At 38.5% G+C, this 13,288-nt stretch overlaps 1 protein-coding gene across 3 annotated transcripts in view; it reads left to right on the top strand.

Moving 5' to 3' along the window:
* Positions 1 to 13,288, top strand: part of TMEM135 (transmembrane protein 135) — a 184,837-nt gene that overhangs the window by 62,743 nt on the left and 108,806 nt on the right. For 2 of the 3 annotated variants that reach the window (XM_064505154.1, XM_064505156.1), the window contains one exon: positions 13,120 to 13,185. The exons of the other annotated variant lie outside the window; for it this stretch is intronic. In XM_064505154.1, the coding sequence (XP_064361224.1) occupies positions 13,120 to 13,185 (66 nt within the window). The remainder of the gene's footprint in view (positions 1 to 13,119; positions 13,186 to 13,288) is intronic. 3 annotated transcript variants of the gene reach the window in all.

The following is a 13,288-nucleotide window of genomic DNA, read 5'->3' as shown; positions in this document are numbered from 1 at the left end:
GCTTGGAGCGTATGGATAAATTGAGAATGACTTCAATGATAGGGTTCAGAATAGTTTAAAAAAAAAAAAAAAAAAAAAAAAAAAAAGGCAAAATGCCACCCGTTTTGGGAGGAAGAGAAGATCAGGGCTTTGTGAAAACGGATTAATTCTGGAATAGGATTTACTTGTAGTTTGTAGCAGCCACTGTAATTTGATGGCCGGTTTGATGGCAGACCTCTCCCAGCTTGAAGACAAACCTCTCCCAAAAGCCTTTATTGCAGACTTTTGATTGATAATGTATTTTTTACAGCTACTGGACCTTTAAACCAAGACTGAAAACAGGTGAGCACCTACTGCTTCCTTTGGTAGGGTAAACAACAAAGAAAATGCACGTCACGTCTCTAGTTTTATCTGTTATCCAGAGGCTTTTGTGAAATGTTAATTCTTCCCCCCTCCTTTCTGCCATGTGCAAGAACTGACTACTACCAGCAAGTTTTCCCATATGGATGCTTGTGTTAGTACAAAGCCTCTAGTGTAGCTATATCTGGAGAACATCTTAGTGCTGATGGTTTTTCTGATGTTGTGATTATGCAGCTCCTGTAAATGGCATGTTGTCTGCTGATGAAACCTGTCTGTTGTAGCAGCATTGACACCATGGGTTTTTCTGTATCTTATGTCAGTGAAAAAGGCAAGACTTCTAACAACATCCGATAGATAAGATGGAAGAGCTTGTAGTGAAGGCCTGGCCTGATACATGATAGTTTAACCTTTTCTTAACTACTCTTCTTATCAGTTTTGCAAACACTGCATCATTTCTTTAGCTGTGTTTTGAAAGCTTTCTAAAGTGTGAGCCCAGATAAAGACACAGGAACAGTCTGATTTATGAGACCCTTTGAAGTTTCTGCAGTTATCAGAAATAATTTGCTCATTTGATGGGCAGCACAGCATGTTTTATGCTCAGTTGATTGTCTGCCATGGTCTCTAAATTGTTTTTAGTATTGCTACATTCCTTACACAGTTCCTTCTTCTCTAAGGGTGATTGAAGCTCGTTTTCCCCGAGAGGTATGAGCTATTATTTGGCTGTACTAACGTACAGGATGTTCAGATGAACATGCTTATCCGGGCAATCCAGTGCGGTTTATGCAACAGCCCCACTACGTGTACTACATGTATTTGTTACCTTTAAATTTAGCCAGGAATAATTCTACCTTTTGTTCAAAAATCTCTTTCTTGTTACTTTCTACTTGTTTAAAGTATTTTTTGTCAAACTCAAAATTCCCTAGTTTTTTCAGGTTCCTTACTTGCTTTTATATTAAAGAGAATGGATAAACTTAGGGTGAATAAAGTGGTGTGAGAGTGGGTTTCTGTGGTTTGCCTCTTCTTGAGATGGTGAACAGGAATTTAAGTTTAAACTTAATTTAAAGTTTAAGCTGTCCTCTCGTTGCCTTCCTTAGTCCTCCCAGTACTGTGATACAACTCTACGTTATCTGGAGTAGCTTTGGACCATAGTGTAGCTTCTGGATGTGGTAAATCTACCAGAGGATTTACTGGTGGTGGTTCTTGTATTATCCTATGGGACATATAAACCGCAGGCTTAAAAGTCTCTCATTTTGTCTTTGCCCTTTGCGAGCGTCCTGTGTTGTCCGTTGGGACATGCAGATTTCCTAATTTCATAAATAATACATTTTAAGACCAGAGCAGACTATTACAGCAGAATATGCTAGGCTGCATTTAACATACCACCAGCCATTCATCTGCTGACTCTTGTAATAATTCAGTAGGTTTTGGCCAGGTGCTACAAAAATGAAAGCAAGGTTTTCCACATAAGTGTTTTTCAAACTTTCTTTTAACGAGATTTTAATACTCTCATCCTTTTCTACATGAAAATAATTGGATAGTATGACAGATATTTACATTAGTAGTGTGAGTTCATTATGCATGAAATACTAATTTTAGAAAAGCATTTTGCTTGTGATTAATTTTGTTTGTTAGCTTGTTTTGGAGTCACGTTTCTCCTATTTAAGTGCATTGTAAAATTTGTTAACCTGAATGTGCAAAAGGTTTGCTTCTTAAACAGCCCATGAGTTATTTTGAATGTTGGTGCTTTTTGTTCTTTAATAGATTCTTACTGGAGGATACAGAAAATTTGATATATCACTGAAAGATAAGATTTGAAATTTAAGACTAAATGTTGTTCTAATAACCACATTTGTAACAAATCTTAGTCCTTATCTAAAAGCTGTCAGTAGTGGAGACCTGTCCTTAGCATGACATTTCTGTATATAAAGTAGTTTATATTTCCTTTTAGGTTTTTAGATTCCTAAAGCTAGTTTCAGGGATAATTGATAGTATTCTTACAAGGTTTCATGGTTTTGTTACTTACATGGTGTTTCAGCCTTAAGATTACATATCTTGCACTGTTTTTACTGAACAATACAGTTCTTGTCATCAGGAGAGGAATTAAACTTGCACTACAAAATATTATGTTACAGTCGTATGGTTCATTTATACAAGTGGGAAGGTTATGTTTAAGAACAGGCCAAAGTGAAAGACTGTTATTGCTCTAAAGTGAGCATCACTTTTTTTTTTTTTCCTATTATTTTAAAATTATGTGTAGAAAATGTGCTTGAATGATATTCATAGGATTGTGAGGTCAGGTGTTGCACTGATGAGGTGCTTGTTGAACTTAATTTTTGCCTCTCTTCAAAGATGCTTTAAAGTAGTCTTTAACTATGCGACTGCATAATGTCTTTTCCTGCAGAATCCTGCTTGTTCCTAGTAAATGATTGAAGGCGTCTTCTGAATTAGCAGCTGCTCAACATTTTAACTGTAGCCATTGGGAGGGTGTGTGTGTAAAACTTCTTTAAAATGCAGGTTATCAGTTCCTTCATGGGCTTCTCTGTGATGGTCATCAGCTGTAGTCTAAATGCTTCCCAGATGATTACAAATGTATCCTCACGAATCACACATAAAATGGGCAAATATGGTAACCATTTTACGTATGAGAAATAGTTGCCTAGAATTACCCATTCTGATGGTATTCAGAGAGCGTTCGATAACTTCATGTGCTTCAATGGTTGTTATAGACCTGAGACATTCGCCCCTCACTCTTTCCAAGTTTGTTGATGTATGTTTTTCAGACTGTTGGCATTTTAATTGTTCTGAGTGTACTTAAAGCAGTATAGATGGACATAGATAATTTAATTTTCTTTGTTACTTTGGGAGGTAAGTGGAAAGTATTATCCCTCCTCTGGTGAATTCTGCAGACTTTTGGAAATTCACAATTCTTAAGCCACAGCATTAGAGCTGGGAAATTTATACTTCTCATAATTTTTTTGTCTGAGCTGATTTGACAGGCTTTACTACTTTTTGCTGTTCTGTGTTTGTGTAATGTTTCAAAGATGGTTGGTCTCTGTTATGTCAAGAACTTGGTTATTAAGAAGCTAGGCTGTTGGAGTACAGTTCCACTGCAGCTTCTGTCCACAGCCTTAATGTTCAGAATATGCACGGCCCTTCTGCTGCTGTATGTAAAGGAGAAGTTCGACTTCCTTCTAAGATTAGTCCTATGATAAAAACTTCCGTCCTTTCTTAAAAGGAGAAAATGCCGTGCAGTTGTAACTACAGTGTAGTCTGCTTTAGGCCCAGCGCTACTGATGAGAGAATGCTATTCTAAAATCCCGTAGGCACTGTTGCTGTTTGATTTTTGGGGAAAGATGCTCAGGAAGAAGCAATCTTGTTTGTTCGGTTCATCTGAAATCACTTCAGTTGCAAACTCCTAGCAAGCACTGAGCATTTTGCAGCCTGTAAATGAAAATTGCTTTTAGCTCATTAGTTAGCGAAATAAGGACAGTTTTCTCAAGAACAGGAAGAGGCTGTCTGGTGCTCCTGCCAGCTCGCAAAGTATCGTTCCAAGTCCCGAAATTTTCAGCTCACCTTAAAGGGAAAAAAAGCTCTTTTTTTTTTTTTTTTTTTTTTTTTTTTAATAATGCAGAGTACTTAATGATGTTAATAAAATGTTAGCTACCATTCCCCATAAAATACATACCAATATTGACTTTCTGAATTTTAGCACCAGTTGTTTTAAGTAGTTTTAATCAGTTACTCTCAGCATTTTATTTTTTAAATGGACGACCGCCTGTCATAAATATCTCAGCAATTAATTTTTTGTTAGGTCATCTCCAGAAGATATATATCCTTCACTGAAAACAATCTAGCTGTTGTCAAACATCAGTTAAACTTTTCTAGGCAGAGGGGAGGCATTTTTATAAACTGCACCAAGAATGAAACAGCATTAACCTATGCATTCTGCTTCTAATTAGTTCGGGATGGTTGTATGGTGTACACATGTTTAAATAATACGATTGGTAAATGAGTCCAATGTCTGATCTGAAGGAGATGTAGTCTGTTCTACTTATTGTTTACAGCATGGTGATGATAAATCACTAGTTTGCAAATGTTTCTTATATTAGATTTGTATTATTTTAAGTTAACTTTGTGGGTAAATTACAATACATAGAAACAAACTAATTGGGACAACAAAATTTTTGTTCCATGTGCAAGTACTAAGACGTACTACTTAAACTGCTGCCATTGGGAAACGTGAAGGATGAGGTAATCCTCTAAAGAAAAAGGACTATGGTTGTGAAACGCATTAAACATAAATCTTGTGAAGCTTGCAGTGAATGAACCAAATGATCTGAACCTGCTCGGTTCACATGAACAAGAAGTTTCTGGTCAATGAAGGCAGATGAAGGAACCACAGATGATTCTATTTACGTTAATCTGAAATTCCAGAATATGTGCTTGGATAGTATGAAATTAAGTCTTCTAAAATTGCATCTTTTGATTAATTTAATGGTCATAGCAAAACCTTAAAACGTCTGTGTTACAAGATCCAAGGGTGCTGGAATAACTTGCTAGTGTCATTAAGCGTTTAAAGCTTCGTCTGATGTTTTCCGGGGTTTAGAGCAGCATAAGGATTCAGGGCTCTTTGGGGTTGCTCTCAACTGTCCCCGTAACTCATTGAGGAACTGTGGGCAGACCATGCAAGCTCACCTTCGTCGACTTTTACTTGTATCGTAGAAGACTTGGACTTCACCTGTTTATGACAGAGTGGGAACTAATTCAACATCCCCAGCCCCCATTTCCTTCCTTTCTCTTGTTAAGATGTTCACCAGTGCTCTTCAGCCCAGCAGCTCACGCAGGAAGGTACCGTGAGGAGCCAGAGTGGTGGGCAGGGCTGTGGTTAGGTACGCGGTGTTGGCGCTTGAGGTGGTTCAGGGTGGTGTTGTCCTGCCTCCGGTGCAGCTTTTGGTGGCTGCCTCAAGCCTGGACAGGCCAAGTGCTTGTGGGCTGTATCATTCCTGCTGACTGACCAGGGAGCAGAGATGTTCCTCCATAAATCAGTTCCTAACAGGAGATGGAGGCAGTCTGGATGTATTCCTGTTGTACGGACAGTGACGGGTAGATGAATGGGTGCATATGCTTCTTCTATCCGTTTTGGAGCCACAAATGTGAAGAGCAGAGCTGAGTCTTGAGGGGCAGTGGGAGCACTGGTTGTGCGCAAGCACGCGCACCTCTTCCTGGGCTGCCCAGAGTGGTCTTTCAGTTCTTACCTTTTGCTCTATCTGGCAGCATTAAAAGTAGTTGAAGAGCTCTGAGATACGCTGCTATTAATCAAAAGTTGTTGCAGTGTGCTCTTTGCAGGCTGGCTTGCAGCTATTTTCTGCCTTCCTGATACGCGATTGGAAAGGAGGAAGCTTTTAGCTGGCCTCAGGGGTTTATTTCTCCAACGCAGAGACGCTGGTTGGGAGGCAGCCTCCCTTGGACGGCCTCCCTCTGGCGCTGCTGTCCCCGCGGAGGAGCTGAACGGGCTGATTTCTCCGGTTTCCCATGCTGGCTGCTGGCCTGTTCTGTGGGTAATTCAGTTCATGAGCATTATACTGCTGTGTTTTTTTTCTTTTTTCCTTTTTTTTCCCCCATGGCTTCCTGATATTCAGTTGGTTGCAGAGTTCGACATAATCAAGCAGTTAACTCCCTTGGGTGGAGAAAACTAGAGAAAGGTAAAAGGCAGCTATAGGCCAAGAATCCAGATGATATACAAAGCAGTACTGCATTTTGGGAGGGGGTAGTGGGGGAAAGGAAAGGGAGAAAAAGTAGTAGAGAAGAAGTCAAGAGAAGAAAAAAATCATCATCTTGGAAAAAGTTACAATTACCGCAACTGCAGACTACTGGGTTCAGATTAAGATAAATAAATGCTAATGCTTCTATTTCATACTTTTGGCAGGCTTACATGGTAATGCTTTATTATTTTTGCACTTGGTTCATTTGTTCACTGCGAGTTCTGCAGCTGTAAGGTAAAACCCTTTTTTTAAGAGGAGGCTGGGATTTCTCGAGCCGGTCTGCAGCAAGGGGACATCACAAAGGCTAACCGCAAAGTGGATCTTGCAGTGTGCTCTGCTCTCGGGCTTGCGTCTGTCTCCTTTTCTCTGTACCATCACGCTCGCGAGGTGCAAATGTGCGCGTGGTCAGTTTGAAAGGGAGAAATGAGTTTTTGGTGAAAGACCTCAAGAGTGGTATCTCTCTTAGAGGCTACGCTGAAGTACAACTGCCACATTCGCAGTGGATCTGCCTTGATGTGCCCTCACCTTGATGTTTATTATCTTCTGGGAGTTAGGAAGTTTGGGTAGGTAGTAGGATAGAGTCAGTAAGGTAAATTAATTGATAAGGAAGTTGATTAGCCCTTAAAATACAGATTTAGTTTGGTGAGCAAATGGAATTTGTTAACATACTAGAAATTGCACTGAACTGATCAAATATTTGGTTGTAAATTTGACTCTAAATTTAGACCACAGATCTGTGGATATTCCAAGGGAGGAGTAAAACTTCCTAACTCCAAAAAGAGCTATTTACCCTAATGGTCTCATTAGTTTTAGCACTGGAATATTTGTTCTATGTTAATAAAATGCTACAAATTATTGTTTTTTTTAGAAAGGCATGTTTGTTGTATAAGATAAATGGCTAAGGCTGTCCTTTGTTTGCTTTCTGCCCTCTAATCTTCAGGCTGGCCTTTATCTCCCCCCATAAATTAGAGCAGATTTGGCCCTTTTCTCCTAGTGTAAAGCTGTCCAGAGCTCCCCCAAGATCGTCCCAGGGGCTGATAATTGCTGGGGCTTGTGAATGTTGCAGTCTCCACCCCTTACGTGCATCTTTGCTTCTATTTGGGGCAGGCAATATTCATGTGATTATATGTTATGATGTTGTCTTAGTTAAAGCTGCACAAATTAAATTCATTTTAACAAGGCAGTATTGTGTACGCAAGCAGAGGAAAGAAAGATAAAGTATTGTGGAATGAAAAGATGGGCATAGGAAATAATGGTTTCTCTGTGGGTGTTCACATTCTAAAAGCTGCAAATGAAAAAATTAGGAAAGTTTCAGAAAACATGTGAGGTTGTCACAAGCTCTGTAAGTTGTGCTTTATCATAGGATATAAACTGTTCAGTCTTTAGTTTATAGTGTAAGCTACTGCTACAGAAGATAAAGGTAAGAAGTGATTTTCACCTGCTAGTGACAAAACAGAAAACTTGCATCTGACAGATACCATATATGTAATGATATAGTCATTGTATAAGCAAGGTATAAATGGTTCAACGCTGAAGGCAGAGATGTTTGCTCTAAAAAAAAAAAAAAAAGCCCCCCCCCCAAAACCCAACCAACCAAAAAACCCAAATGCTTACAGAGGGAGTGGAATTCACACTGGTACAATGCAATAAGCTGAAATTTTCCTGAGTTTTTCAGGAAAGTTAGAATTTAAACATTTATTCTTTTAAAAGCATCAGTTTAACTTCAGTACTGTATTCTAAAATATTTAGCTATATTTTAAATTCATAAAAGATATAACATGGAAATAAATCCTGTGTTGGTATTGCAGTAGTTTCATCAAAAGTTGTAACAATAAATAGCTCATCAGTTAAGGGGACTTTGTGTTTAGTAAAGCTTGGTTTTAGAGAAAAGCTCTTAGTTAAATAGACATCTGTCACCTAGAATAGGGTAAAGATGGAGAGGATCACTTTACGTTTGAAATTTTGTGGATGTAAGTTACAAAACTTTCTGATTTCAGGGACACTTTGTAAATAAATGCCTCTAATCATTGTCCCTTCTGAACCTCACCAACTCCGTAGTCTGTCTGTCTCTCTGTTTTTTGTTTTTATCATGTTTTAGCACAGTTTTCAAAAGCTGTGTGATGGATTGCTGAAAAGAACTATAACAATAGATCATATGCAATATCCACTCAAATAGAAGAATACATTGAAAACGTTATTGATGATTTCAGTGTTGGGAACACTTGAAAATGTCAACAATAGGTGGACATGCGCCAACTTTACAGGGCAGAGCCTTCAGCCAGGTATTGCATCCGTGATAAGTAAACTGAGTAGGAGTGAAAGTCTTTAGTTACTCTTCACCCTGTTTTACTCTTATGACAGACTACTTCTTCATTTTATTAAAATCCCTCAATTGCTGTGAATAACTTCAAAAAATCTGTGCCTTTCATTACCTATCTGTAATGGTTTCAGGTCATGAAAAAGCATGCATTTTTAAGATTAATTTGCTTTAGCAGTCCCCTGCACTGTTTGTATTTGCAACTTTAACTTTGGTAAAATGGTAGCTATTTTTGATGAAGCATTAGAAGACCATTTTATTTTTGTATGTGCCTAGAAAATTCAAAACATCTGGAATCTAAAGTACTGTTTTTCTTGCTGTTTTTCCTACAATTTCCATCAATAGCACACAATTACTTTCCACTTCAGTTTTGATGGCGGGCATTAACTGTTTAACCTAGGTGTCTAAAGTGATGTGGTTCATACAAGTGGTTTCTCCTTCTGTCTTATTCTCTTGCAAGAAATTTGGACAGAAATGACTGCTTTCTGTGAGGGGCAGAAACACCCGTTGGTTGCCTCTGTCTGTAGATGACATGAATTTGCAGGACAGTGTAGAGTGGTAAGATACAGTGTACTGCCATTTCACCTCACATATAACACAATATACGTGTCTTAAAATCAAACACACTGTTTTAGATTCAGTGATTATTAGCTTGGCAGCAGATTGATTTTACACTGAGATCACTAAAACCATCTGTTGATAATTTGCTTTCTTGTATAATTCTCTTCAGAGATGTGAATTCAGGATACCTAAAGTGATTGCCTAAACCTGTAATGCTTCTTATTTAAGACTTATTCCCAGTGAATTGAATGAAAATAAATGTTAACTTTTAACGGCTTCATAAAAGTCTGATTACAGTGAAATGTTTAATGTTAACAGAGGTAGAGGCAGTTAAAAGTATATGCATTCCTAGTTGGCTATTTCTTTGGAACAGTATTTTTTTTCTTAAATGACCAGTTTTACCTTTTCAATCAGTTATGCTGCTATGATGATAAATGTTACACATCAGCTGATCAGTTGTATTTCATAGTCATAGTTATACATCCTAACAACAAAAAAAAAGATTATTTTAATATTTTCAGTGTTTAAAAATTGGCATAACTTATGAAGTATGTTTCATTTAGGAAACAACAAATGCAATTGTATGAAAAAGATCAGCATTCTTTGGAAGATGTCTAATGTAAAAATATGCAAGAATTTTAGAAGATATCTTAAGAATTTAGAAGGACTGACACTATAACCAGTTAATCAAACTTATTCTGAATGGTATATGACCCACTCCGGGTGTCTTTGTATAAGGATAATGTGAATTGTACACCCAGAAAGCTGCGACAGCTGTTCTTTGGTGACAGAAGGGGAGTTTTGACCTGATGTCTAAAAGTATGCTAAACTTTTCCAATAGAAATCCACTGCTTTAGAAGTCCAAGTTATTTTATGAGGAATTCTGTGTTGAAAGACAGATGAATTTGTGGCAGGGCAGCACTCTGCATGTTTTTATTGGATATAATCTTAATTTTAAAGAAAAAATACTAAGTATATTCAAATGGAAAGTCCTTGTATTTAAAGACGTGACATTTGTGTTCAATGGATTTAAACTTCATCAAAACTGAAACAATTTGTGTCGGAATATTATGCAGCATGAATATTAGCTATTATCATAATAACTGAAATTACAAAGTAAAAACATACCAGGGGAAAATTCATTTGTATTCAATAACCGGAGTTTTAGTCAAAGTATGCTTAGTATCTTATAAGGATGCTTTTAATACCAGTAAGATAGTACTGTATGCAGAACTTCAGAAAGTGTATGAGGCTGGTATATGAGCATATTGTTCCTTTTTTTCTTTTCTTATCACTATTGCAGGTTTCTTCATTCATTTAGCTTTTCTTGTTATTGCATATGGAGTATTGTGATGGAGTTTGCCTTTATCATTTCAAAAAATAAAGTTTTTTCTTACAGACTTAAAATTTAAGTATATGTAGTGGGATAATGTTCAAGCATGATATAGAGGCTTTCTAAATGACATATGTCCGTAATGCTAAAGGCTTGGAAAAAGTGGATGTCCTGCAGTTGTCTTTGTGCAATTGAATGGGTGTTTTTAATGTTTATCTGCTTCACTCAGTTCAGCATCTTCAGGCTCCTTCACAGACATTTCCAAGCCCAGCTGTGACACCTTGTTTACCTGTGTTTTTGTACCTCTTTTTTTTTTTTTTTTTTTTTTTTTTTTAACCCTTTTGAATTCCAGTTTCCAGTGTAGCTGTTGGGTTTAGGAGCTCCTTTGCACCAATGTCCCTTCACTCCTTGCTCTTGTCCAAGTCTGCTTTTCCCTTCCTTCATCCTTATTCCTCCATATTCAACCCATGCTGCTTCTCCCTGCCCCATGCTGCCTGCCTGTTAGTAGGACGCTCTGCACTCAGGGTTTCGGTGTTTACATGTGGCTTCTCTTGGCAGAGCTGGAAACCACAAAAGGAAGGAAGGAAGGTCTTTCATTTAGCTGGTGTGAAGCATTGCCACTGCTGATGGAGAATTTGGGAAATTAAGCCGTGCTTCTTTAGGAAGACTCTACAAATCTTCTGTAAACTGCAGTTTTTCAGAGACTTTTAACTGGAAACTGGGTTGTCAAGTATTGGAACAGGTCGCCCAGAGAGGCTGTGGGACCTCCATCCTTGGAGGTGCTCAGAGCGTGGCCGGACGAAGCCCTGAGAGACCTGCTCCAAGTGTCCCTGCACAGAGCAGGGGTAGGAGCAGATGGCTGCCAGTGGTCTCTTCCAAGCTGAACTCCTGTGGTCCGTGCCTGTGCCTCTAGCTGTGGGGCAGAAGGGAGAAAGCTGAAAGCTGGAGGACAGTGTGGGAGGGTGTCTGAAACAGCAATATTACAGAGAAGTTCAGGCTAAATGTTGTAAGTGTGGCAAAATTTTCCTAACCTGATCACTTGTGTTGCTAGTCTGTGTGTTGTTTCAATCTTTTCAAAGTTTTTGAAGTATTTTCCAAATGTTTGTTTTCATGTTTTTGTCATGATTTTGCATGCTTAGAAACCCCGCAGCACGCTCTCCCTCCGGCCGCATCATTGTCAGCGTGTGAATGGCCATAGGTGGCCTCACCTCCCGCGCTCGGGGTAGGAGGCTGCGGCTGCAGGGCTAATCTTCTTAGCGATCCTTGGCACATGGAGAGTGGTGCTCAGATGGGGAGAGCGATGGTGCCAGCGTCGCTGTTGCTGTGAATTTTCCGTGTTGCCGGATGGTTTTGACATCTGACACTAACTACACGAGTACAAGTGTATTAAGAGAGATCTTTTACTGGTGGATGTGAAAAGAGAGTCACACACACCAGTGGTTTTCAAAAGAAACAAAAGGAGCTGAGCTGTGTGGACAAGAATGCTCAATTCGGTTGAAACATCCTTGAAAACGTTGGTGGGAAGAGCTGATGAAAGCAGCCAATTTGGAGGAATACAAAAGGTTGTGTGAGGTTTGCTTAAGCCTATATTGCTTGGGAGGTGGAGGAGAATCCCACTTTGGGAGTGCTCTGTGTTGTCGGGGGTGTAAACGAAGTAACACATTTTGCGGCCGAGCTTTTGGGGGCTTACACGTTCATTTATGGATTAGGGGTGGCGGGATTTGTAAGGCAATTAAAAGCTCTTTCACAAAATTTTCTTTTGTGGGCAATTATTTAGAAAAGAAAAGGGAAAAAACCCACTGTACACTAAAAGCTGCTTAATCTGCCTTTAGGAAGACTGGGGAACTAATCTCCATGGATGTCTTTGATATTGCATTTGTTGAGATAGAGTTATCTTGAAGCAGTGTAGCATGAACCCAGCAAATCTTATTACCGTATGAGCATTGAGCTCCTTGTTTTATATATTGCTATTAATCAATTACAGTAGTAGTTGCTAACTACAAACTATTTTTATTTGTAAACTTTCTAAATACTTATTTTCAGACAGCCTGCTAATTACTTTTTAACATAATCTTTTAATGTTGGAACAGTTTTTATCAGAAACAGATATTAAAACCTATTCTTTTCCTTCCACTTCACTACTTCTTACAAGAACAAGGAAGTCTGCCTTTAAAACTGATCTGTTTTTGTGTGTGCTGATGTGCCAGTCCATGTTTTTATGTAACCAGTGAACTTCTTTCCTGCTTTTTGCAACCAACTTGTAAATAGAAGAAACTGGCAATCTGGGGTCTCTATGCTTAAAACCAAATGAATGGAAATATTGGCCAGTTATAGAAACTCTCTTGTGCATGTTGCAGTCATATCAGTCTGATTCTTGTTCATTACTTTAGGCATATATTAAACAGTAATTTTTAAAAGAAATGAGTTTTGTGAATTGTAAAATATTGCATAGCCATTTTTTCCCATAGTATCCTGCTTCTAGGTGACGACCTGTGGAGGAGCATTGCGTGGGGCTGAGCACTTCTCCAGCCTCACTGGAAAGGCTAGCGACCACTGTGGTGTCACGGGAACGTGCCCTTTAGGTGTAGGGACCAAAATCCTCAAAATCTCACCTTGCAGCGAACCTTTTCCTAACCCATGCAGGCTTTTCTAAATGACCTCATTGAAGTGATTCGATTGCAAAAGGGATGCTAAATGTAGCTGACATTTTAAAAATGTTAACAAAACAAAAAAAATTAAACAAATCATGGGCTGTATTGTCTTTTTTTTTTTTAATAACTAATTCTTATGTATGTTTGTTGATGCAGGCCACAGAAACATTGTTTCGAATGGCAGTTGCAAGAGGAGCTATTACACCTTTAAGACACGGAGAAGTAAGGCTAAATATATGTTTTTTGCACATGTGGTACAAAGTTTTATTAGTTAATGTAAAATACTTTATAAATTCCTGGGAGGCATATTGTCTTCAGGTAAGTG

The sequence above is a fragment of the Dromaius novaehollandiae genome, chromosome 1 (genome assembly GCF_036370855.1).
Source record: "Dromaius novaehollandiae isolate bDroNov1 chromosome 1, bDroNov1.hap1, whole genome shotgun sequence".
Lineage (NCBI taxonomy): Eukaryota > Metazoa > Chordata > Aves > Casuariiformes > Dromaiidae > Dromaius > Dromaius novaehollandiae.
Note: the sequence above shows the minus strand (reverse complement) of the source record. Positions and strands in the feature narration are given on the sequence as shown.